General features: G+C 47.3%; 1 protein-coding gene across 7 annotated transcripts in view; it reads left to right on the top strand.

The window, feature by feature from the left end:
- LOC122489348 (class I histocompatibility antigen, Gogo-B*0103 alpha chain-like) overlaps positions 1 to 27470 on the top strand; it is a 116901-nt gene that overhangs the window by 54515 nt on the left and 34916 nt on the right. Inside the window, exons 1-8 of one of the 7 annotated variants that reach the window (XM_043591058.1) lie at positions 14172 to 14321; positions 14608 to 14877; positions 15000 to 15314; positions 15923 to 16198; positions 16313 to 16420; positions 16871 to 16903; positions 17007 to 17054; positions 17184 to 17609. The exons of 1 other annotated variant lie outside the window; for it this stretch is intronic. In XM_043591058.1, the coding sequence (XP_043446993.1) occupies positions 14249 to 14321; positions 14608 to 14877; positions 15000 to 15314; positions 15923 to 16198; positions 16313 to 16420; positions 16871 to 16903; positions 17007 to 17054; positions 17184 to 17188 (1128 nt within the window). In that variant the 5' untranslated portion in view covers positions 14172 to 14248 and the 3' untranslated portion in view covers positions 17189 to 17609. Of the gene's footprint in view, positions 1 to 14166; positions 14322 to 14607; positions 14878 to 14999; positions 15315 to 15922; positions 16199 to 16312; positions 16421 to 16870; positions 16904 to 17006; positions 17055 to 17183; positions 17610 to 22195; positions 22986 to 27470 lie in introns of those variants that run through there. 5 more of the 7 variants (XM_043591064.1, XM_043591056.1, XM_043591057.1 and 2 more) reach the window with 5 other exon arrangements.

Genomic DNA, 27470 nt, shown 5'->3' on the forward strand with positions numbered 1-27470 from the left:
CATGTATGAATTAGGCACAGTAATAAATTAAGAACAATACCTACAAAAAAAGATAAGAATCCTGAGTATACTGTAGTCAAACTTATGCATAACTGCCCTCAACTAATCTGATGTAGTGTGTACATCCTGCTCTTGTGATGATGTGAGATGATAAGAGGCCTGCATGAGGAGATAAGGAAGGTTTTTTAAGGTTTATTTATTTTTGAGAGACAGATTACGAAAAGGGAAGGGGCAGAAAGAGGGAGAGACACAGAATCCAAGGCAGGCTCCAGGCTCTGAGCTATCAGCACAGAGCCTGAATGGGGCTCAAACTCACAAATCTTGAGATCATGACCTGAGCTGTACTCAGGCACTTAACCAATTGAGTCACCCAGGTGTCCCCCTGAAAATATATGTTTGAGAACATATGTGATTATCTCCTTAGGATAAACTCCTACCTGCATGGCTTAGTCCTGGAAGCATGAGCCTCTTGATTTCAGCTCAGCTCATGATCTCCGGGTTCCTGAGACCCAGCCTGGCGTCCGACTGGTTGGGATTCTGTCTCCTCTCTCTCCCTCTGCCCCTCTCCCTGCGCCTGCATGCACTCTTTCTCATTTTTCTCAAAATAAATAAATAAATAATTTTTTAAAAAGGATAAACTCCTAAAAGAGAATGTCTATGTCGCAGTATCAGCACACTTAAATTGTGAAGACATTTTGCAGAACCCTTGAAAATTTTTATACCAGTGTTCACTCCCATTATCCTTTATGACAGTGTATTTTCCCGGCCCTCTGTTGGACACTCTCCTCACCTACTTTTACCTTTGCCAAGTTGAAGACACTAAGTTTTATACCCATTTTTTATTCTGTTGGAGAACAAGAAGCAGGAGGCACCGTAAGAATGTCTGGAAGGAAAGGGACAGAACAGCAAGAAACTGAAAACAGTTCCATTCCCAGGACAGAGCCGGGACTGCTCGCTCTCTCCAGAAGGACATAGTATGGGCATCAGGCCTGGGATAAGAATGTTTTGTCTGGTGCCAGATGTACTCATGACCCAGTATGGAATACCCTGCAGGTGCACGGCCTGTCAAGATGCCAAATACTACGTTGTATGTGCTCGCTGTTATCAGACAATTTGCAAAAATAAAAGAGGCTTGAGCCAGGGGGCCCAGGCTTTGGCTCCTGGAGAGTCTTAGCCCCCTGCTTTGCAATTCTCTCCTCACCACACCTTCAGGCCCTGTCTCTCTACAGCTGGCGCCAGAACAGGGACCTGAAGGTGGCCGTTTGCCACACTGCTGAAAAAGTGCCACAGAAACCGAATGGAATTTTGGAGCCGGGAAGCTCAGCCTTCGGGATTTCTGCAGGGTAAGTATGGGGAATTCTACTTCATCTAGTTAGGACTCAAGTCTTCAGCTCTTGCAGACTTTATAAAGAGCTCAGGGGTAGAAGTGAATCCTTCTGCGTTTGAGGATTTGTTTTATTTGGTAAAGAAACATTGTTACTGGTTACGCCCTCTGGCAAAAATGCTTTGAATCAGAAACTATGGAATTAGATTTAGGTGCTGTGGGCAGAGCTCATCAACAAGGAGAAGTAATCCCTCTCTCCCTATGGTCTTTATGTAATTTAATTTCCCGGTTTTGCAGCCCTTGCCGTCAGAATCCGGGGAAGAAGGGGGCATTGGTCCTTGCAACCCCTCACTGGCTGAAAGTGATCATGAGCCTGTGGATAATGAGGACTGGGAGCCCAGCCCCTAGGCCCACCACCAGAGGGACAGAAACCTACAGGCGTCCCGGGTTAATGGCCCAGAGATAGTTGCATCTCAAGCCTCCGGACCCCTGCCTCCCGCACTGCCCCATGGTCCTGAGCCGGTCTATCCTTTTGAGGAAACTAAATGTTCCACTTATTCAAATAACCCATTTCTTGATACCTCCGCTGGGAGCATCGCAGTTCCTGTTTCCCCCATGATGCAGATGCTTCAACAAGCTAAGCCTGGGGGGGGACAATGAATTAATGGCTACTATGCCTGCAGTTTATCCTGTCAACATTACCCAAATTCCTCCATGTCAGCAATATCCTCAGGGAGGGCAACGACTTGATCATCATTACCTTTAAGTTTTAAGGTCATTAAGGATTTGAAACAGGCTTGCACGCAATATGGTGTTAATTCCCCTTATACGTTGGGATTGGTGTCTGCTTTAGCGATTCAGAGTGACTCATTCCGTGGGACTGGGGGGGTCCTAGGTCGCACTATCCTAAGTGCTTCTGAATTTTTGCAGTTTAGAACTTGGTGGGATGAAAAAGCACAGATACAGGCCTGGCGTGATGCCACCGCCAATGCTCCTGTCCCCATTACCCAAGAACAACTTAACGGACCGGACAATGGTTTGGCATACAGGTTCAGCTTCAGTAGGATGATCAAGCCGCGATACAAGTTAGATTGTGCTGACTTGGTGCCTGGGAGAAAATAGCTCCCCCTGGACAGGCTACAACCTCTTTTGTTCAAGTTAAACAGAGTCCTAAGGAACCGTGTAGATTTCATCCCTGGACTAAAGGATGTTATCAGCGGGCTTACCTGTCTCTTACAGCTGCTGGCTTTTGATAATGCTAATAAGGAATGCCAGCAAGCTTTATGACCAGTGAAGTCTCAAGGACATGATTTAACTGATTATTTAAAGGCCTGTCAAGATACTGGCTCAGAGATCTATAAAATGGGACCACTGGCAGCGGCTATTCAAGACACTGGACCTTACAAACAGTCCAAATGTCCTCGCTGTGGCAGATTGGGACATTATAAAAGGGATTGTCAACAGCCCAGTCCTAACAATTCTGGCAATCCACCTTGGCCACCCGAGGGAAATACTAAGCCTCCTGGATTATGCCCCTGATGCAATAAAGGCAATCATTTTGCAAATTAATGTAGATCTAAATTCCATGAGAATGAATCTCCCCTGCCCTCTCCATGGGGAAACCGGATAATGCCCCCCACCCCAGGGTCCTAATGTAAACAATATGGGGAATCAGATACTACAGTGTTATCCTGTGAGCAAAGGGACTCATGGAGTAAATCTGTCCCTCAGTCCATGACCCTCTCCAGGCCACAGGAGGGAGCTCTGCATTAGATATCCCAGCCCCAGATTCCCTGGTCATGGAATCCGCCATGGGAATTTATAAGGTAAAAACTGGGATTTATGGCCCCTTGGCCTTCTTATTGGACAAAGTACTCTTACATCCAAGGGAGTTCATGTCCACTTAGGAATTAGAGATGCTGATTTTAAGGATGAAATTTTAGGAATGGGTAGTACTTCTGTTCCTTACTGTGTCATGGCAGGAGATCCCATTGCTCAACTAATTACATTGCTTTAAATTCCATGACGATAGAACGGCAGGGAGGGTTTGGACCTACTGGCAAACCGGTATCTTGGCAAACGTTTCTAAAGGACGGAAGGCCTGAGATGACCTTACAAATAAACGGAAAATTGTTTACTGGCCTGGTAGACTCAGGAGCTGACGTCACCATCATTGCTTCTAAGTTTTGGCCCAAGAATTGGCCTCTTTGACCTGTATCTGCAGTCTTTACAGGTGTAGGAAAAGCTACTGATATCCCACAGAATGTTGAAATTTTTCTATGTAAAGGCCATGAAGGCCAGGCTGCTACTATCCAGCCTCATGTTACTGATGGAGCTACTAATCTGTGGGGAAAAGACCTATGAAGTCAATGGGGAGCATACATTAATATTCCTTATGTTTCCCCTGCTGCAACCAATATGATGTCCAAAATGAATTATAATCCAGTAAAAGGGCTTGGACAACAAGAAAATGGGCACATATGAAGCCAATTATTGCTGAAATGTGGCCTCCTTGTGTGGAACTGGGATATCCTGTACAGAATTCGAATTTAGTGTAAGGGCCACTGTTCCTGAACAATGTTATGTCTTACCATTAAAATGGTTGACAACTGTCCTGGTGTGGGTGGAACAGTGGCCCCTTCCAAAAAAGAAATTAGAGGCTTTAGAGCAATTAGTGCAAGGATGCCGGTCATATAGAAATGTCCCCCAGTCCATGGAATTCTCGGGTGGCTGTGATAAAGAAAATATCTGGGAAATGGAGAATGGCAACGGACTTAAGGAAGGAATGGCAACGGACTTAAGGAAGGTTATACAACCTATGGGACCTTTGCAACCTGGGCTCCCATCCACTACTATGATGCCTCAGAACTGGTCATTAATTATAGTAGATTTAAAAGATTGTTTTTTCACAATTCTATTACAGCCAGATGATAGAGAAAACTTGCTTTCTCTGTACCTTCATACAGTCATATGGTTTCTGTGCAATGCTATCAATGGAAAGTGCTTCCGCAATGTATGCTAAATAGCCCTACTATGTGTCACCATTTTGTTAATCTGCCGCTTTCACAATTACGCATTTGGTTTCCACAGGCGTTGATTATCCATTACATGGATGATATTCTTTTTGCTGCAGAAACGCCTACACAGGTAGAAGATCTTTATCAAGCTGCTAGATTATTGTTACCCAAATATGGCCTAATAATAGCGGAGGATAAGGTGCAAACCCAAGATCCCTTCCTTTATCTTCGTGCAAAAATTCACAAAGCAACCATCGTTCCCCCAGTAATTTCCAGAAGTTACTAGAAGATATAAATTGGTTGCGACCTGCTTTGGGAATCCCAACTTCTACCTTATTTCATCTTTTCCAAACATTAGCCCGTGATCCCAACCTTAACAGCCCTAGGGTACTCACAAAAGAGGCAGAGGTTGAACAATGGATTAAAAATCATATTCAGAATTGTCAGCTCACTTGTATTCGACTTAATGTTCCTCTTCAATTATTGATTTTTCCGTCACGTTCTCCAACTGCGGTCTTATGTCAGGATGGGGGAATCACTGAATGGCTGTTTTTACCAAAAAAGGACACTAAACTTCTTACCATATATCTGAATAAAATTGGGAATATAATTTGGAGACGCCGATCCCAAGTACATGTGCTTAATGGTGGTGATCCCTCCTCTATAATTATTCCCTTATCATATCAACAAATTGATATGGCTTACCAAACTAATATACAAAGGCAAATAGCCTTGTCCGATTACGTAGGGAAGTTAGACAGTCACTATACAAGGGACAAAATTTTGTCATTTCTCAAGGCTACATCATGGATTTGGCCAGAGAATTCGAGACCGGCCTTTAGCAGATGCTGACACATATTTTATAGATGGAAATGGTCATGGTAGAGCTTCTATACACGGTCCTATTTCAAAGGCCTGACAGACACCCTGTACATCTACTCAAAAGGCTGAATTAGCAGCCGTTATAGAATTGTTGCATCTTGTACCTGCCTCCCTCAATGTTGTGACAGATTCACAATATGTGTGGCTCACAGTCCTAAATATTGAAACCGTACATACTGTTCCATGAAATGAATTACATCATCTGTTTTTGCATTTACAAGAATTAATACTCCATAGGCAACACCCTTTACATATCACTCATATTCACAGTCATTCTAACCTTCCTGGACCGTTAGCATTAGGAAATTCCATTGCTGATGACTTATTACAAGGCACCTTACAGATGACACAACAGGAGCATATGCTTCACCATAGTAATGCCTGAGGACTTGCCCATAGACACGCTGTAACACATGCTCAGTCAAAAGATATTGTTAGTGCCCGTCCTTCCTGCGAGCCCCTCACTGTGGCTCCATATACCTCTGGAGTGAATCCTTGTGGACTATAGGCAAATGAACTTTGGCAATCTGATGTTACCCATATTGTAGCTTTTGGTAAGCTCTCTTATGTGCGTCTTACTGTGGATACCTTCTCCAGATAGATCTGGGCCACGGAATGTACCAGAGAAAAGGCTATGCACGTTATTGCTCATTTTCTTGAAACCTTTGCAATTCTAGGTATCCCACAATGCATTAAAACTGGTAATGGCCCTGCATATGTATCTCATAAGGTAGTCCGCTTCTTTGCAGCCCAACAAATTACTCCTCTTACTGGCATTCCCTATAACCCTCAAGGTCAAGGGGGACCTTGTTAATTAAACAAAAAGGGGGAAAAGAGGAAGGACTTAAACCTACATCATGGGAACAATTACACTAAGTCTTATATACTTTAAACTTCTTGGACACACAAGGACCCCATACATGTCCTGTTGCTGAGGTACACTGGCACAGGCAAAAAGCCACCCTTGTTTATCAGCTGTTATATTGGAAGGATGAGAAGGGACACTGGGAAAAGGGAGAGGTTGTTGTGTGGGGCAAACGGTATGCTTGTGTCTCTACAGATCAAGGCTACCAGTGGTTACCCAGTCACGGCTTTAAATTCAGGCATGAGCCGAACCAAGCGACCTCAGTTCAATATGACTCCACTAATCAAAGAGTTTCACAGAATGTCTATCCAGAAACTGATAATTGTGCCCAATGCACCACACCCTCTTCCGAGGTACATGAGGTCGCTCAACCTCCTACTTGGGCACAAGTTAAGAGGTTGACACATGATGCTGAAAAAATATTGATGCAGACTTGCAGCCCACAAACTCCTGCTCACCTGTTCCTTGCGATGCTCGCAGTTATAACTACTAAAGTAAGCACTGATAACTATAATTCCTGGGATTATACCCCTCATCCACCTCTCAGTCAGGATATGACTCAATTGGTATGACTCCCCTGTGCCGGTGTATACAAATGACAGTGAATGGACCCCTGGGCCATTTGATAGCAGAGGACCACGTAGGCCAAATGAAGAAGGTACTGTTATGGATGATTATACTATAGGGATTGAAGGTCGCACTATATGTTTCCGGTATGGGAAACACAGCCTCAAAAGTCAGCCTCAAGCATGGCTATCTGTTATTAAAAATGGGACCCAGCACAAACATGTGTTCATACTATCCGCCCATTCTCTGATTGGCTCCAATCTTACAATTAATGACACTCCTCCAATGTTTCTGTCTTGTGCTACTCGTACATTGTCAGAATGGGACGGATGGGTGACTTGGGAGTCATGTAGATGGGAGATAGGCGAGTTCCTTTAAATACTTCCTATGGAAGTGTCATTGATTGGAACCCTATGGGCTCAGCACGCCTTAAAAATTCATGACAAAATCTACAATGGTGTGTGCATAATCATACTATCCCCACCACCCCTAATGGCTCAATTGTTTGGCACAGTGGGGGATTTTCTGCCCCCAGTCCTCATTTACAACCAGGACCCTTACAAAAGTATCTATGGAAATTAAGTGCTGCCTCCCACCCTTTCCATACCTGGAAGGGCACATATTATAAATTTTTTTTAACGTTTTTATTTATTTTTGGGACAGAGAGAGACAGAGCATGAACGGGGTAGGGGCAGAGAGAGAGGGAGACACAGAATCGGAAACAGGCTCCAGGCTCCGAGCCATCAGCCCAGAGCCTGACGCGGGGCTAGAACTCACGGACCGCAAGATCGTGACCTGGCTGAAGTCGGACGCTTAACCGACTGCGCCATCCAGGCGCCCCTCGAAGGGCACATATTATAAAAACAGCTCCAGCAACATTTCTACTTTACCTTTCACGATCAATAGTACCTAGTACATACGGCTGTGTCCGTTTGCCATGCATACTATTAAAAGGACAGAGAGTTTGGAATAATTCTGATGCCCTTATAATCTGTGTTAACTGCTCATTATACATATAAACGTTGTCTTAACAATTCTATACTCTATACTCTGTTACCGGAAAGCTTATATTTACTTAGAGCACCTTAGCCTGTGGCTGCCGCTTCGCATCTCTCAACCACGGCAACATTGTCCAGAAATGTATCTAATGGACCAGGCTCTAAGCGAGCTCTTCATCCATCCCAACGGTTTGCTGGAATGCTTGTTGCAGCTGTCATAGGCATTATTGCTGTGACTGTGGCCACAGCTACTGCGGCTGTCTCATTGCCCCATGTGCAACAATGGCATGAGAAATCGCACCAACTTTGGAAGACACAACGGGATATTGACAGTCGACTGTCCAGTGAGTTTGCAGACCTACAACAGGCTGTGTGATGCTGCTGGGAGGTCAATTACTGAGCCTACAAAGACAAATATTACAATGTGATTGGAACACTACATCAATATGTGTAGCTGCATTACCGTTTAATAACACTACATTTCCATGGAATGATGTTAGAGACACTTGCTCGGACAATCTAACTTGTCTATGGACATTCAACGTCTGCAAGTACAGATATATGAGATTTTCAAAACCAATCTGGACATGTTATCCTGTTCTAAGGTCTTAGAAAGTATAACAGAGGGATGAGGAAAATTAAGCCCTGTAGAGCATGTTAAGATATTTAGCTTCTCTACTGCTATTCTGTTTGCATTAACATGTGATGTATTTATCTTTGCATGTACAGTCTGTGCCAGAGACGATGAGCCTGTCAACATATTGACCGACGACAGTTCGGGTTATGCCATGTCCTCCTACAGTCCATCGTATACAAAGAGAAAGGGGAAGATGCTGGAGAACAGCAGGCCAGATGCACAGTAAGAATGTCCTGAAGGAAAGGGACAGAGCAGCAAGAAACCGAAAGCAGTTTCATTCCCAGGACAAAAGGCCACTGGGACTGCTCCTTCTCTCCAGAAGGACATCATCCGGGCGCCACCCTGGGGATAAGAATGTTTTGTCTGGTGCCAGATGAACTCATGACCCAGTATGGAAAACACTGCAGGTACATGACCTGTCAAGAGGCCAAATACTATGTTGTATGTGCTTGCTGTTGTCAACAATTTGCAAAAATCAAGGAGGCTTGAGCCAGGGGACCAAGGCTTTGGCTCCTGGAGAGTCGTAGGCCTCTGCTTTGCAATCCTCTCATAACACACCTTTAGGACCTGTCTCTCTACATATTCCACTCTCTCATTTTCTTTATGTATATTATTACTAATACGTGCGTGTGACATTTTGTGTCTTCCTTTCCAAAGTGTTCTCTAATATTTCTGATTATCTCTTTTCCTATTATTTGAGTGCAGCTTACACACTGTTCCATTCCTTTCAGGTTTACAACATAGTGACTCTCATATAATCTAATAATTGCACTGTTGGGTATTTATCCCCCAAAAGTGAAAACACTAATTCTTTTATTTTTTAAAGTTTATTTATTTTTATTGAGAGACAGAGAGAGAGTACACAGGCAGGGGAGTGTCAGAGATAGAGGGAAAAGGAGGGAGAGAGAGGGGATCCCAAGCAGACTGTCAGCCCGGAGTCTGATGCAGGGTCCACTCACAAACTGCGAGTATGCACGTCCACACTAAGGAGCATTGTATAGACATTGAGATGCTATTTCCACATCAGAAATGATTTTTGTTTTAACTGAGTTTTGAAACATTTAGAAATAGAAGTCCAAGAAAGTGTTTCTACTTTTCGCTTTTGTCCGTATCACCATCACGGGGCTGGAGGACAAGGTGCACAGGGACACAGCCACCTCAGCAATGGCACGGGCTCATGAGCTCTCCTCTCCTGCAATCATGCCTCACCCCTGAGCCTGACCCTGTGGAGTCCAGGGCTGTTGAGAAAGTTCTTCCTCTCCCCACTGACACCCAGGCTTCTGCTCAGACATCTCTACCCAGTTACAGTCCAGACCCCACTCAGGCTTCTCAGTCAGAATCCACCCGAGAGCAGAGAAGTAGGGGATGTCCCCTGACCTTCCATCCCACGTGAGGCCACAGGACTAAGGAGGGAAGACCCAGCTGCCTTTCTCCACCTCAGCCAGGCCCTCCCTAGGGTCTTCTTCAGCTCCAGCACCTGGACAGGAGCCCGGACACCAGGGGACGCCCTCATCCCAGATGATGTTCAGTGTTTGAGGTTCTTGTAAAAGTCACCCTGATACAACCTGTGTCCACCCATAGACAAATGGGTAAGGAAGATGTGTGGTATATACACACATATACAATTACACATGATAGACTATTATGCAGCCACAAAAAGGATGAGATCTTGCCACTTGTGACAACATGGATGGACAAACAGGGCAGTGTGTCTGCTACATGAAAGAAATCAGACTGAGAAAGACAAGTACCGCATGATCTCACTCATATATGGAACTTACAAAACAAAGCAAATGAATAAATAAACAAGCAAACAGCAGAATCAGACCTATAAATACAGAGAACTCACTGATGACTGCCAGAGGGAAGGAGGTTGGGAGGATGGGCACAGTGGGTTAGGGGACTGGGAGACACAGGCTCCAGGTATGGAAGGAACAAGTCTTAGGAATAAAAGGCACAGCAAAGGGAATATTGTCAGTGATACTGTAACATCACTGTCTGGTGACAGGTGGCAGCTACACTCTGGTGAGCACAGCATGGTGTAGACAGAGGATGAAGGGCCCCTGGGTGGCAGTGGGTTCTCTGCTCATGGTCCCAGGGCAATAGGATCCAGCCCCGCAGGAATCAGCCTGCTTGAGAATCTCTATTCTCTCTCTCTCTGTCTCTCTCTCCTCCTCTGCCTCTCTTCCCTGCTCTGGCTGTCTCTCTCTCAAAAAAAGAAAATGTAATAGAATTTGAGTCACTGTGTTATACACCTGAAACTAATGTAATTGTGTCTTTCAACCATATTCAAAGTTAAAATATTTTTAAAAAGAAATTAATTAGGGAGTATAAACCGTAGGGGTGTCTGAGTGGGTTAGTCATCTGACTCTTGATTTCAGCTCAGGTCACGTATGATCTCCTGGCTCTCCTGGCTCCTGGGTGTGAGACCTGCATCAGGCTCTGTGAAATGGTGCGTCCTCTCCCATAGCTGCAACTGCAGAGAAAACATGTGCAGTTACAGTAAGGCCTGGGAAGGCTAAGTGAGACTGGCAGAAACACAGACCTCTATACGTGCAGGTTTTGTGTGGGGTGTGGGGCGTGGGGTCAGAGGAGACACTGGGGTGTAAAAACAATTAATTGGATGCGAGAAGAAAGGGACCAGACATAGAAATGAACAAAACATCCCAACATGGCATCAAGGTCGGGGGACATAAACTTGTCAGGCACCCATTAGGCATCAGGCACCATTGCCTGCACTACATGGTTCAAGACAAAGTCTCTAAGGAACAAGGAGACTCTGAAGAGTTGGAGGAACCAGTTTCATGGGATCAGTACTCACTGGAGGAGGAAACGTCCATCTCATCAGGCAGCTCACTACTACTGACCTCGGTGTGACCCCGCTCTTCACTGAGGATCTTGGCATGTTTTCACCTGACACAAATGTGATGGCCGAGCCCTTGGGGGAACTGGCCTTTTCAGGCCTCCTGGGAGGGGACAGAGGGTAGCACTTGCAGGCCCCAAAGTAGGAAGGCAGCCAAAAGGAGGGATGAGGATGTAATGTACGAAGACATAGGAAATCAGGGTCTGGGAGAGGACACTGGGATGTCCGCGTGGGTGTGCAGCTTACCCGATGCAGGTAGGTGTGGGAATCCCCAGGCTTGTGGTAGTTGATGGCAGAGTTTACCTGCTTAATGTCCATGCCTTGGCCACATAGGTTGCTGGCCACAAGAATTCGTTATTGAAGACCTTTAAACTACTGATACCAAGAAAGCTTTTGTCAGAAAGACAATCATAAAAATGTTCACAGTCATTTATCTCAGTGGTCTCACTTCCTCCCAAGGACACAAGACATCTTTCCATCTCTCACTCACCTCTCCTGCCAGGGCATCCCACAATGGATGGCAATAGCTGGCAAGTCTGCTCCACCAGGAGCTGGGCCAGGGCAATGCAATGCTGCACAGACTTCACAAAGATCTTGCCTGTGTGGAAAGTAGGGGGGTGTGGGCCCATGGGTGTGTGTGTGGAGGAGAGAGTGACAATGTGCCAGAGTGGGAGATTTCCGGAAGTATACCCTCCACATGAATCCCACTAAGTCCCTCTTATTCCCCACTACATGATTCCTTTTTTCCTCTAAAGATAATTACTCTTCCTTTCTCTCCTTTGCTTCAGATTTTCCTGAGCAAATCGGCCTCTGAGGAGATACAGAGAACAGTAACCAAATCTGGCAGACATGTTAGGAGACAGGAAGGAGGTACTCCATGACAAAGGGATAAGTATTGGAACTAGGGTCTGGAACGACCATGACCGATATTCCGGCTTATGAAACATTAAACCTAAGACCTACCCTAATTCTGGAAGTAGTTTTAGTGTCAAAAGTTGCACAATCCGTAAGCTGAGAGAAAGCTTCTCCTCAGGATGTGATACAAGAAGAAATAAGCATATTTAAGAACCCTAACAGGGCCAATGTATGTGGGAATATTTAAGGATTTAAAAGTCCTCCAGATTTTTTTTAAAGTTTATTTATTTATTTTAAGACAGAGAGAGACAGAGTGAGTATGAGCAGGGGAGGGGCAGAGACAGAGACAGAGAGATCAAGAGAGAGAATCCCAAGCAGGCTCCACACTGTCAGCACAGAGCCTGACACAGGGCTCCATCTCACAAACCATGAGATCAGGAGTCCTACCCTTTAATTATTATTGATGGGTGTTAACTACTTTAAAATATGGAATTAAAGACAGAAGAAACAGCAGTCCTCAATCGGGAACTGGTCTGACACTGACAGCTGGGCCTCAGTGTGGTGAGAAGCTGGCTGATGCCACCACTGGGCCATTATTATGCCTGTGGGACATGAGCCAGTCATCTCACAGAACATCAACAGCACACAAGGACACTCTGAAACCATGACAAAACTTTGTCCAGTTACGGACAAAAACAAGGCACCGTACGACCCACAAAATACCGAACATCTCCCTATGCTGGTTTCTGAGCAATTGCTGCTTTTTACCATTACTTTGTTTATCTCAAGTTTTTATTTAAATTCCAGTTAGTTAAAATACAGTTTAATATTAGTTTCAAGAGTAGAATTGAGTGTTTCATCACTTACATACAACACCCAGTGAACCCATCACCCATGAAGCCCATCCCATTTAAACTGTGATCCACCTAGAAGCTTGACAGCTTCTCAGTACTGACCACCTTGTTTGTTGGGATTTGTGATAATATTAAAACAAATGACCTAAAAAAATTTTTTATAATGTTTATTCATTTTGAGAGAAGAGAGAGACAGAGTGCAAGCAGGGGTAGGGCAGAGAGACAGGGAGACACAGAAACCTAAGCAGCCTCCAGGCTCAGAGCTGTTAGCAGAGTCTCAGGCGGGGCTTGAACTCACGGACCGTGACATCATGACCTGAGCCAAAGCCAGATGCTTAACCAACTGAGCCACCCGGTGCCCCAAAACAAATGACTTTTTGATAATTCAATTCCACTCTAATCAATGCTGGAACACCTATATTACTTAATGAAACAACACACAACACGTTACTTAAAAACATTCATGCATTAGTACAAGATCCATTCCATGTGCAGATGGGCCTATGGATTTAATGTAACAGAAAAACACAGTCAATGATACTGTTTCAGATTCCAGTTTACTAAAACCTCACAGAAAATACACGGTGTGTAGATTTACTATAGTACCAAAGATGAATATGCATAATTATCTGAAAAGGTTATGACACATACTATTCTCCTACATTTGGTCAGGGACATAAATTTTTTCATATACTTCAGCCAAAACAGCACAAGAGATGCAGAAGCAAATCTGAACATCCAGTGGTCTTCCAACCAGACAGACAAGAAAGAGACTTGCAAAAATGTAAAATGCAACAAAACCACTATTCTCACTGCCCCTTTTATTTGGGAACATGTCACTTCCCATACAAACAATATTTCTGTTTTCATATGATTGAAAATGAATTAATAAATATTTGAACCTGCTTTAGTCCTACTGTGGTAAATAAGGATCCATAGAATCCACAGGCACACAATTATCCCTGGGATCCTCACTAATTTGTAAGACTGTAGAGATATCCTGAGAACAAAATGCTGGAGAATCAGTGACTCACACAGCTCCTGGTCCACGGCTGAGGGACACAGTGGGACAAAGAGCGTTCTGTGCAGTAGGTGAGGCGTCCAGGCCAAGTCCCAGGTCCCCAGGCCTGCCTCTCAGGGTCTCTGGCCCCAGGGCGGCGTCGGGGGCGGGGAAGCCCAGTGTTGGGGAGCCCCCATCTGCCCTGGTTTCACTTCTCCCTGTCACAACCTGTGTCAGGTCCTTCTGCCTGGATACTGATGACACGACCTCGGTTCACACTATTAGTGTCTGGTTTCCGAAGAAGCCAATCAGCGGCACCGCGGTTCCGGGGTATCAAGTATCAGCACCCGCTTCCTGAGGCTGACATTTCTCCCCAGACCCCGAGGATGCGGGTCGTGATGCCCCCAACTTTGCTCCTGCAGCTGTCGGGGGCCCTGGCCGTGACCCAGACCTGGGCGGGTGAGTGCGGGTTCTGGAGGAAAGGGATTCTGCGGGGCAGGAGCCAGGAGACCGCCCGGCGGGGAAGCGGGACCCACGGGGAAGGCGACTGTCCTCCGCCCCACCCCAGACCCCCACCCGCCTCCCGCCCCGCCCCGGCCTGCCCTCCCCCGACCCTCTCGCACTCCGCCCTGCTCTCCCCAACTCGGGTCCCCCTCCCCCTGCCCTCCCAGCCGCCTCCCCCTGGGACCCGGGCCCCGCGCGGGGAGGAGGGTCGGGCGGGGTCTCAGCCCCTCCGCGCCCGCAGGCTCCCACTCCCTGAGGTATTTCCACACCGCGATGTCCCGGCCCGGCCTCGGGAAGCCCCGCTTCATCTCCGTGGGCTACGTGGACGACACGCAGTTTGTGCGGTTCGACACCGACGCCCCGAATCCGAGGTCTGAGCCGCGGGCGCGGTGGATGGAGCAGGTGGGGTCCGAGTATTGGGACCAGGAGACGCGGAACGCGAAGGACAACGCACAGAAATTTCGAGTGAGCCTGCAGAACTTGCGCGGCTACTACAACCAGAGCGATTCCGGTGAGCGCCAGGGCCCGGGTCCAGGTCACGACCCCCATCCTCACGGAGGCGCCGGGGCCGCGTGACCTCCGTCCCAGGACCTTGGAAGAGTCCGAGGGAGCTTATAGGCGGTTTTACTTTAGGTTTCACCTTAATCACTGCTGCTCTGGGGGCGGGGACAGGGTCGCACAACATCCAGTGGATGTATGGCTGTGACGTGGGCCCAGACCGGCGCTTCCTCCGCGGGTACAGTCAGGTGTCCTATGACGGCAAGGATTACATCGCCCTGAACGAGGACCTGGGCTCCTGGACCGCAGCGGACACTGCGGCGCAGATCACCCGCCACACGTGGGAGGTGGCCTGTGCTGCAGAGCACTACAGGAACTACCTGGAGGGCGTGTGCGTGGAGTCGCTCACCAAATACCTGGAGATGGGGAAGGAGAGGCTGCTGCGCGCAGGTACCGGGACGTCGGGGCCTCCCCGATCTCCCCTCCACTGGGGCTGGCTGCCCACCAGGAAGGGAAAATGGACTCAGTGTCACGACAGCGCCCCTCCCACGGGTGGGAAGAGGGAGATCCGCCTCGGAGTTCATATTCCTACTAGAGACTGACTCACCTTGAGGGTGTTTTTCTCTATAAAGGACAGACAGGAATCCAGTCTCTCCCTGGGATGTAGGTTGAGACATCCCAGAAGTAACCCATCAGCAGTTCCCTCTGACCCTGGAAGCCACCTTATGAACCCTGACCTTTCCTCTCAAGGCCTTGTCTCCATCTGGGAACATATTTGGAGATCTGACTCCGGGTTTTCTGAGTCATTCACCCTCCACCACACTCAGGACCACAGTGTGTTCCCCCCTTAGACCAGCAGCTTCCTACCTGGGCTTCTCTCCCTGATTCCAGAACTTAACAAGAATCAGGAGATCCCAAAGGCTAGACTGCTCTCTGGGTTTTGTGCTTCTTCCATCCAGACCAGTGATCCTGTCCACCTCAGGATGGTCACATGGATGCAGTTTCAGTGGCCCATAAAGCTAAACCACAGTGTGGATTCTCTGATTCCTCTTCCTCAGAGTCTCCCAACACACGCGTGACCCGCCACCCCATCTCTGACCGTGAGGTGACCCTGAGGTGCTGGGCCCTGGGCTTCTACCCTGCGGAGATCACCCTGACCTGGCAGCGTGATGGGCAGGACCACACCCAGGACGCAGAGCTTGTGGAGACCAGGCCTGCAGGAGATGGGACCTTCCAGAAGTGGGCAGCTGTGGTGGTGCCTTCTGGAGAGGAGCAGAGATACACATGCCATGTGCAGCACGAGGGGCTGCCCGAGCCCATCACCCTGAGATGGGGTAAGGAGGGTTTGGGGTAGAGCCCCGTGTCAGGGAAAGCAGGGCCCTTCTGGAAATTTCAGAGTCAGGACTGAAGCCAGAGGTCTGGGCCCCTCACCTTCCTTCCCTTTCCAGAGCCATCCTCTCTGCCCTCCATCCCGATCCTGGGCATCGTTGCTGGTGTGGCTGTCCTTGTGGTCACTGTGGTGGTTGGAGCTGTGATCTGGAGGAAGAAGTTCTCAGGTAGGAACAGAGTGGGGGGATGTGAGTTCTCTTGTCCCACTGGGGGTTTTCCTAGGCAGCACATTGTCCTGACTGGTTCCTGGGAAGTTCCATCCACACACATGGACCTGCCCACTCTGGAGCCATTACTAACATTCACTTTGTAGCAAAGCACTTGTGAAAATGAAGAACAGATTTTCACTTGGTGATTCCGGAGACAGGGACCTGATTCCCATTAGTGACAGGACAGAGAGGAAGGTCCCTGCTCCAGACAGACCTCCAGCAAGTGGTTGTCCTGTGACCCCCACCCCCCCACCCCCTCACACACACCTCTTTCTTCATGTATCCAATCTTGTCCTGGGTCTTCAGTCAGAATTCTGGAAACCTCATTGTGAACTAGAGTTAGGAGGTTGCTCTAGGATCCCATGGCCCAGCTGTCCCAGGTGTCTAACATGCTATTTTCTTCCACAGGAGGAAAAGGACCAAGCTACTCTCATGCTGCACGTAAGTATGGAGGACGTGATCCCTGAAACCTGGGATAGTGTAGACAGGACCCCATGGGGATTTCTCCTGTGGCTCTGATCTCATCTTGTTTGTTCTACCCCAGGCGATGACAGTACCCAGGGCTCTGATTCATCTCTAATGGCTCCTAAAGGTAAGACTCCGGAGGGCCTGAAGTGGGGAGGGGTGGGGGCATTAGGGACATGTTGACATGTGGGGGGCTGTTGAGAATGTGGCACTTATGTGACTGATCTAAATCTGTTCGTGATTAATTTTTTCACAGTGTGAGACCCACTGCCCCTCAGGGACTGAGCGATACAGGATCTGTTCACACTCCACTTGGTGCCATCGAGATCCCCCTGACTTCCTGCAGGTGGTGTCAGAATGTGTCTGCGTTCCTATTAGCATATCGTGAGGACACAGGAGACTGGCCCCCCCCCTGCCCTCCATGACCCCTCCCCGTACTGATTCGTGTTCCCTTTCTGAGCTGCTTTCCTGTTCCAGCAGGGTCAGTGCTGGACCGTCTCCGTCCCCGTCTTTTTTTCATGTTGGGCCGAGTACTGACTCCTTACTTCCCTACTGACAATGAGAATCCAGATATGAATTTGTGTTTTGTAATTCTGGGTATGTGGGGATGATGAGGTAATAAAAGAGAAGATTTTTAGAGTTGAAAGAGAAAATAAATGAAAGCCCTGAGAACCTTCCAGAACCCGCATGTTTCCTGTGCCGTGTCTGTTGCAGGTGGGGACAGGAGAGGGCTGGAGGAGCTGATCGGGGACGGGGCCCGGGTCCAGTCGGTGCTCAGTGCATAATTAGTGTGACGTGCTCCCTCCTCAGCTGGGTCATGTCTCTGCTCCTTGTCCTGTCCCTTCTGTGGAAACTTGTCTCACCAGGATTGTGACCACAGGGACTTGGACGTCACCTGTCACCCGGGCCTTGGGCAGCAAATGATTCCTGTGACTGGGTCAGAGGAATCTGGGTCAGGAACCCAGGCTCCATCCTGGGTTGTGCCCTCAGGCCCATCTTTTGGGTGTTTTTTTTCCCTTGTTTCTGTGGAGCATCAGGCCTGTTTTTGCTCTTGTGTCCGAGTTCCTGTCTCCTTCTCCCATGTGACCCCGGTGGTTATAGCACCAGGAGTCCTTTGGGCTGTCGTTCCGCAGGCCAAGATGGGCCCTGCACACAGGAGTCTCTGTGGTTTGGAGACATGAATTTTCAGATTCATCCATCTCCTCCCTCTAGAGCTGTCTTCTGGATTATTCTTTAGATTCTGGAGGTCGAGAGGAAACTGGGAGTTTCTCATCCTTTTTCAACTTCAGTTAGTTTCTACCTTCCCTGCCTCTCTGTCCCCTCTCCCTGCCCTTAGTTCAGGTGATGCTGGTTCTGGCTCCCATCCACATTCATGGATTTATAAAGCAGGGTCTAATGTAGATTTCTGTGTGGCCGAGAAAGAGCCCCATAGAACCTAAATAGAGTGATTCTGAAGACAGGACTGTAACTGTGTGCTGTGCTGTTTAGGGGATACGCTGTGGGAGGGGGAAGTTGAGCAGAGAGAGGGAAGGGCAGCCCTGGGGCAAATAGAGGCGGTACTGATGGTGAGGTGTGGGCACTTTGTGCAGGAGCTGCCACGGACCGGCTGTGCCTGAGGCTCATCCAGAAGACAGAGGTCCTCTCCACTGACCAATCGTTCCACTGATAATGTCGTGTGCCACGTACAGGACGTGCTATTTTTTTCATCTAGGACACCTCAGTAAGTAAGAAGAGGCAAACGTGCTGGTCTTATGGAGAATATGTCCTAGGGGTGAGGGACAGACTCTACTTGACCCTGGAACGATGTGGGGACTGAGGGCAATGACCCCACTGAGCAGTCAGAAATCCAAGTATAACTTTTGACTCCCCTGAAACTTAAATATTACCACTAATAACATAGTGTTGATAAGAAGCCTTACTGAAAGCATGAACAGTCATTTAACACATATTTTGTACATTATATGTATATGTAACATGTATTCTTACAATAAATTAGGCTGGGGAAAATAGTAAGAAAGCATAAGAGAAAGTGCATTGACAGCACTTGTTGTAAAAAGGTCCACATATCGGTGGATGTGCACAGTTCGCACCAGTGTAATTCAGAGTCAACTGTATATTGTATAAATGTGGTAAATAAGGGAAGTATTTAAATTGGAAATTGGTTGGGGTGCCTGGGTGGCTCAGTTGGTTAAGCATCTGACTTTGGCTCAGGGCATGATCTCATGGTTCGTGGGTTCGAGCCCCACATCGGGCTCTGTGCTGAAAGCTCAGAGCCTGGAACCTGTTTCAGATTCTGTGTCTCCCTCTCTCTCTGCCCCTCCCCCACCTGCGCTCTGTCTCCCTCGTCTCAAATATAATCATTAAAAAAAATACAAAAATAAATTGAAAATTGATAGGTGCTTTGAGGAAGGTGATCCAGAGAGTTACCTGTGCGGGGACAGGGAAGGTGGCTACTTTTCTACGGTGGTAAGTGTGAGCCTCACTGGGAAGGTGACCTCTGAGAGATGTGCAGGACACAAGGAATTGTTGAAGAGCATGTCTCAGGGAGTTCTTTCCAGGCAGGGGAACCTCCAGGCACACGCACTAGGGCAGGAGCGTGTCCTTGTTCAAGGAAGGGTGAGAGGCCACTGTGGCTGGAGCAGAGAGCATGTGAAATGTGGTCAGATGTCTAGACTTTAGGATTAGAAGGCTTTTGAGTTTTCTCTGAGTGACATGTGGAGTCACTAGATGGTGTAGAACAGATGGTCCACCTGGGACTACTTCTCTTTAGAAGCATCTGTTTGCTGCTGTGCAGAATCGAGAGGTGAAGGGCGGGAGACCAGTACGGAAACTGTAGGAAACCAGTGTAGTTTCCAGGAGGGGGATGTTGGATTTATTTTGGGGTTTGAAGAGAGAAAATAACAGGAAGTGGCTGTAGTCTGGTTAGTGTGTGTGTGTGTGTGTGTGTGTATGTTCTGGATACATTTAAAGATGAACTTTGCAGCATGTCCTAATGTATTACTTCTGGGTTGTGAGAAGGAGGAATAAAGGACAGCATCCAATACTTCAGATTGCAAGAAGAAAGGGGGGGTGTCTTCCAATGAGACAGGGAAGATTTTGGAAGTAGGACATTTGGGGAAGCTGCATCATAGGCACCCAATTTAGGAATGTCGAATCTGAGATTATTAGAAATGCAAGTGAAGTTCCATCTGGATATAGAGTACAGGGTGGGAGAAATATCTAGGTTGGAGGAATAGATATGGAGGTGACCCCATATAAATGATGCTTAGAGCCTTCAGCATTTGAGGTCACCAAGGGGTTGATGGCTATAGAAGAGAAAGGAACAGGACCAAACCCTGGACTCCTCAGTGCTAAGCAAGCTGATCAGAGTACACACACATACTGAACAGTTCTGGTTCTACACCTAGAAGGCACATAGACCAGGGAGACCCAACCTTCATTGTCCACTGGAATTTCCTGGACTTAGGAAGAGCTAGACAGTCTGGAGTAGAGCGTGAGATTCTGGGTTTATAACAAGGTTGGTGCTGCTGGTGGTCTTCAGATCACACACCGAGGAACAAGCACATAAAACAGGATTCCCACATGGCTGTGCCTCAGCCTCTCCTGTGGGGCCTATTAAATAAGTAATTCCTGACCCCCCACCTCCCCGACACACGCACACACTCTAAGATGGTAGGTTGAGGGAGACGCCTGAGTATTTTGTAACAAAGCCACAAGCAATCCTGGGGTCCACCAGGATCACTGAAATCATTGATGAGAGCCCTCCTTGTGGGAAGGAGTCTTACATCCATATTTAAATGGGTGTTTTTTAGGAAGACAAATGCAAGATATGCTGGAATAAACAGTTTCTCTCCCATGGGGCACGTCAGATGGCAGACAGAGGAAGAGGTTATCAGCTCAACATAAAATGTCTGAGATACTAAGTGTAGATCTTAAATGTTTGCACCACACACACACACACACACACACACACACAAGTTACTGAGATTACTGAGACATGATGCAGGTGTAGCTGACTCTATGGTGGTAATCGTTTTGCAGTATACAAATGTGTCCAATCAAAACGCTGTGCTCTTAAACTTATAAAATGTTATATGTCAATTCTACCTGCATGAAAGTGGAAAAAAGTACTGAATCCTTGCTCTCTACAAGTGGATAGATTGTAGATAGATTCTCACTCTTTGTTTTAAACAACAGAGTCCAAGTTGTTTTAATTGAAACAATATATATTTACTATAATATTTACATATTTGCTATACACATATACACATATGTATATATAGTCAGGGAGATGTATAATATCCATTTCAAATGTGTAATATAAAATATAAATTATATTTAATAAATGCTAAAATGTCTTTTAAGATAAATATAAAAAGTATAAAGCAAAGTATATTTACACTTTATGAGTATATATATTTATAGGTAAATGTATATCATGTATATGTTTACTTAGAGTATTACGCGTCATTTATTTCAGCCAAGGCTACAGAACAGTCCTGAGGCCAACAGCCAGGAGGAAAATCCATAGACCCACCCTAGGTCAAGGCCCAAATAGGAACCACTGTCCGTGGTGCTGGTCACAGATGCCACTGTTCACACCACTGGTCCATGAGGCAAGGACTGCTATGGCTACTGCTCCTGGCAGGTGGATGACAAGACTGCCACTCACATCGCCTGTGCCAAATGCATCAGCACTGTCCCAGCTTCCCTGTCTCCACATCCTGAGTCAGAGTCTGGTATGTGGTCACCTGGCTGGTGGAGTCTTAGGCCGTGTCCAGATGCAACAACGTTGGCATCATGATTTTGCTCTGGATTCCCAGGGAGTGATCACCAACTTTGTTGCACTTGAACTCCTCATTTATGCTAGTCTCTGCATTCCTGGCCATAGCCTTGTGAGAGACCATGCATTCAGGTGTTTCCCAAAGTCACCCCTGTTGTAGGCAGACTCTAAGATGACTCCAAAGTACCCATCCTCTTGTATTCATGCCTTTGAGTGACAGCCACTGTGGAACAGAAGCTGGTTATAGTGACTTGCTGGTAACAAATAGAATAGGGTGAAGTCATACAAAGTATATCTGGGATCACCAGGCACAAGACATGAGGGACATGGAGTCAAGTGTGTCCAGGTGGGACGTTAAGCCAGGCTGGGGAAGTACGGGTTTCTGAGGGAAACAATGACAAAGGACCCTGCATTCCTTTCCCTTCTGTGGGGTTCTTCTATAGACCTCAACCTGCACAGCCACTGCCATCAGATGGCATGAGGAGGAGGAAAAAGGTCACCAGCAGTGATGGTCATCATGGCTGGAAGGACAGGTGAACTCTGTAAACAGGACAAGAAGAAAAGGGAAGAAACAACGTCTCCCAAAGGTAACATCTTGAGAGCCAAACACTCCCCCAGGGCAGCCCCATGACCAGAAAATGAGGAGGAGAATAGTCTCTAGTCTTCCTGTGATGCCCCTGTGGCCCAGGTCTCCCTTCCTCCAACCCAGGACACTGTCCCAGGGAGCCCACCCTGGTACACCCTGTGTATATATCTCTGCTCATCTCCAGAACAGACCACTATGGCCACCCACTCTTGGAAGTCCTCCTCCCTCTGTATGTATTAGTTCCGTCGTGTGCAGCAGAATCCAGCTCCAGTGGGATGAATGGGACGCAGCTTCTATGTGTCTCCCATTAATGAATCAAGCCATCCAGGGCTGTGAGTGTATCTCTGCCCCACAAGGCTGTCCAGGCATGCAGCTTCCTATGACCTGGGAAGTTGCCCTTAGTAACATGAGCCAGAGTACCTAAGACCATGTCCATGGTCCATGTGCCATGTAGAGAAAGCAGGAAAAGAGGAAGTTTCCCTCCTTTCAGGGCAACACCTACTACTTCATTCTGCTTCACCATAATGGCTGGAATGTAGTCACGCAGACACACATAGCCTCATGGGAGGCTGGTGCATGAATCTGGTTTGAATCTGAGTGACTCTGTGCTCCCATGACTCTATCACTATGGAATAAGGATGTTTTTGCTGTACTTAAATTTTTAAAAATGGATACGATGGAGGAGGAAATTTACTGTTCACTCTGTACTCCTTTATGTTATACAAAGTTTTTATATCTTGTGCATGTCTCAGTCAGTTGACATGAATTTTGAATTACCAAGAAAGCCTACCTCCATTTAGCAGACACATATTAGGTAGTAGTAGAGGGTCAGCTCTCCACTAGGCCAGAGTTACAGAAATAAAAAGGAATTCACAGTGAGGTGAATAACCTGGTAAATGCAACTAGTATAATGAGTTCTGGGAAACACCCTCCAGACAGAAGCTTGTTGAGTGCCTACTGTGGGCCTGGTGTTGTGCCACATGCTAGAGACAAAAAGAAGATGCAGGTACATACCATGTGACCTAAATGTCTCCTTCTGATGAGCTTCTGTGCCAACCCCTGACTTTCCAGGAACCCTACCTCTGTGTCTTGTTCCTGTGTGGGAATGAGCTGAGACTTGGAAAGAGAACCTTTGCCCATTTGGTCCAAAAATTAGTGAAAATGTTTAGGTAGAGAATACTAATGTTCTTATGTAACTGACTCATCAATATAAAAGAATATCATTAAGAAAGTAAATGGATGAAGGGAAAGAAACCAACAAAGTGGAATTACAAGAAGTAACTTTGTGGGATCCTGTATGTGGCAAACTGGAAGAAATTGTGGGAGACCAGGATTTGCCTGGGAGTATGACACAGGAAAGCAAAAAGAAAAAGTTCAGTTTAGTGATAATGCTTTCCTAGAGGTTTAGAAGGTCTGACAAGTCCAGGGTGAAGTGTTCAGAGAAGATGACCTCTGAGGCTCGACAAAGTTGAGACAGACCTTTCCAAACGATAATGTGAATCTTGTATCTAGAACTCTGCTTTAATAACACAGCTCAGCTGTGCAGTTCTCTTCTCCAACGAGACACTCAGAGTGATAATCGTCTTGTTCAGTGATTGGGCACCTGTGTATGAATCCACCCAGTTTAGAGAATGTGGTACCCTCCATTCCTGCCATCTGCCAACTGGAACACCCTGTTGCATACAGATTCTATAATAAAGCCCAATGGGCTCCACCTCTTGGTCCACTGGCCTTGGGGAGTCTCCTCCCACTGAGTGTGGGTGGGACCTGGAAAATCCTCTAACCAATAAAATGTGGCAGTGATGATGTTGGATCATATAACACCTCTCCAGTTTTCTACTATCTGCTCAAATTACAAGCTTTGCTGAGGCCAGCAGCTGCATTAGAAAGACAAGAAACTGAGTTCAGTCTTCTGTCTACATCCAGCACAACACTGAGGCCCCCAGCCCAACCAACAAGGGAACTCTCAGTCCTCCCCCTAAGGCAGGCTTTCCATTTCTTGAAGACAGACATCCTGTTCTCTTTACAACGTGAATGTCAAGTTCTTTGCTCTTCCTGCATCTGGGAGGCCCCATGAGTGAGGAAAGGCAGGATAGGAGGAAGTACCTTGAGGAGAGTGAGGCTAGTCTTGGTCTCACCTCTCACCTTGGAGAGCAGGTATCACCAGGAGGTCACTTAGAAACAGAGAAGACAGAGACAGCAGGGATTAGAAGGACATGAATGGCCACCCCAGTGTCTCTCTGGCCTGCACAGGGCTGTGCTTTTGGGCTGTGAATAGAACAGTGATGAAGAAACTCTGCCCCCACCCCCCATAGCTGGTCTTTCCCCCTCAGCATTGTGGACAGCCCACCTCACAGCCCAGATGCACACACCGTGGACTCCGTACAGCCCAGGTATGACCCTCTCTCCCACCATCTGCAGCAAACCAACTCCATCAGCCAATGTAGAACCAACTCTTCTGTCACTTCAAACCCCATGGACTTACTTATAGGGACTGTGAGAAATGCATACTCTTCACAAGACTCAGTGCTGGAGGAGGAGAAGCTGTCAGAGCCATAGAATGAGGTGACTCTTAATGCAGCAGGTGAACAGTGTCCAGGAATGAAAAACAAAACAAAACAAAACAAACACACAAACAAAAAACGGTGGGCTCTTGGGCTCAGGAGTCTGACTGCTTTTTAGAATCATGGCTCAGCCAATTGAGTCATGTAACTTCTGAGTGATCTTGATTTCCTTGCCTATAAATTGGAATTGATAGCTTTCCCTATCTCATGGGACTATTATGAGGTTGAAATGAATCAATTCATGCAAATCCCTTAAACCAGAACTCTGGGGAGGAAGAGAGTCCCACCAATGTAGCTCCTGTTTTCTTCCTCCTACATGACAAGTACCAGTTCTCCCTGTCACTCATCAGCCTGAGCCCCTCTCACTTCCTGCAGATGAAGAGCTGTTCCGTCACATATATCCCATGGGGTGGTGGTGAGGCAACCATGAAATGGCCAGTGTGGAGGTACAGTTGAGGAATCCTCAGAGCAGTGGGTGCCCTCTCTCTCTCTCTTTCTCTCTCTCTCCCATATGTATGTTCAATTATACACATCTATACAAACCTCCATACACAAATACCCATACACACTTCTATGGGATTGTGAACCCACCCAGACAGACAGACACACATACACATAACACACTCCCTTCACATTTGCCATTTCACCCAGGGAATGGCTCACTCCCACTTCATCATTTTAAAAATTTTAGTATCTTGAGGGAGAAACACCAGAGAATATTTGTCTCACTAGAAAGAATCCCACTCCCTAGGGCCTCTAGTACTTTCTGGTACTCAGCATGCCTGCTCCTGGAGCTCTCCTAAGTGAGTGGGAGATGTGACCTTAGATTGAGATTCTGGAATCCAGCGGCAGCCATGTGCACTGCCCACCTGGTATTGGGACTCTGGGCGTCCAGCAGGTCTTCAGCCTCTCACCTTCTTCTGACTGCTCTCCCACCCTGGTTGTCCCCCACCCTGCTCCTCTCAAGAAGACAGCACAATGGCCAAGCACTTCTGGATGGTTCCATCCTCTTCTGCCTGGTCTCCACAAGCTTCTTGTCCTGGGTCTGGTGCTCCCTGGCACACTGCTAGGTCAGGGTGATATGTACGGGGCGGAAGCCCAGGGCACACCAGACATCAGGGTGACCTGGCAGTCAGAGAGGGGGTGGTGGGTCACATGTGTTCTGATAGGGTCTGTGGTAGATAAAACAGGGAGGGCTAAGGCAAAGCCTTCTAAAGCATCTACTACAAACCATGATGCCTACTGGCCTCCCATCTGTGCCAGGATAGTGGGCAATGATGAGACGACCACAGATGGCAGAGGTCCATGTCCAAACTCAGGTGGTTGTCATTGTCCTAGCCATCCTGCCACCGCCCACCGTCCTGTGTCCTCCTGGAGCCCCAAGTCACAGTGAACTGCAGGGTTGGGGGCCTGCCCAACTCCTCTCCAGGACTAGGCAGTGTCAGTCAGGGCAGAGCATGCCGGCAGAGACCCTCCAGCCCTTATCCCTGCACCACCCCACTGGGCTGCTCTGCAGGGAACATTCACCCTGTAGACTATGATCTTGTGATATAAAAGAAGGATATATGTTGGTCCTCCAACAGTTCCTGCACACAGGTCATAAAATGTTTGTCATTTCCTACATGATGAGAATCATAGGAGCATCTCTTTTTAGATGTGTTTCCACTTACTGAGAAAGCTTTACAAAAGATCCTGGTCCATTACTTGCACACAGTACCAAACTTCACTGCACAATGTCTCTCTCCTCCTGTGCTGTGAGCCCTTAGAAGGCAGGACTCTCGGTGCCTGTAACCAAACCATCTGGCAAACTGTTGAATTCAAGCTTCTGTATGGATCTCGTGGTAAAATCTGAGCAGCCTCTGTCTTCAGCTTTAGTTGAGCCTCTCGCTGATTTATGCCGTGAATCCACATGCAAATCTCTTCCCTGTTTCATATGCTAAGTTCTCATGACATTTACTAGAAATTATTAAACTATAACCTATGCCTTGAAATCACTCTGTCCACTTTCACCCCACACCTTGCCCACCCTAACCTCTCCCTGCTTGGAACCCCACCCCTCTCCCATCAACCCAAATCATACACACACACACACACACACACACACACACATCAGACTCTACACAAAGTTCCACCTCATTCATGACACTTTCCCTTCTCACTGGGGTGTCTGGCCTATCGACTCTGTGACCATTTCTCTACTTTTCATTTGACATCTAAGGAGGTACCTGTCTTCAGGATCTCTCAGTGTGCCACACAAGCTCAATAACGTGACCACAGAAGTATGGTTGCTTCCCCATCTTAATTGTAAGCTCTATGAGGTCAAACAGTAGGTCATCCTTTCTGGTGCCCAACCTACAGTGACCTAAAGAAGTGTCCCTGACCCACTGAGTCGGCTTAGTCAGTTAGCTAATTAATGATACAAAGACCTTGCCCCTCTGACCAGACTGTAGCCGCCTTCACTCTCCAGTGACAGCTTGTGCACCCCTGCCTGCCCCAGCTGCCACTAGGGGAATTCCTGACGAGAAGGTCTCACGTCCCTGGGGGTTGGGCTGATGTCATCTGCACGGCGACTTCTGCTTTCTTCCAGGCACCAACCTGCCTGCTTTCGTG

The sequence above is a fragment of the Prionailurus bengalensis genome, chromosome B2 (assembly GCF_016509475.1).
Source record: "Prionailurus bengalensis isolate Pbe53 chromosome B2, Fcat_Pben_1.1_paternal_pri, whole genome shotgun sequence".
Lineage (NCBI taxonomy): Eukaryota > Metazoa > Chordata > Mammalia > Carnivora > Felidae > Prionailurus > Prionailurus bengalensis.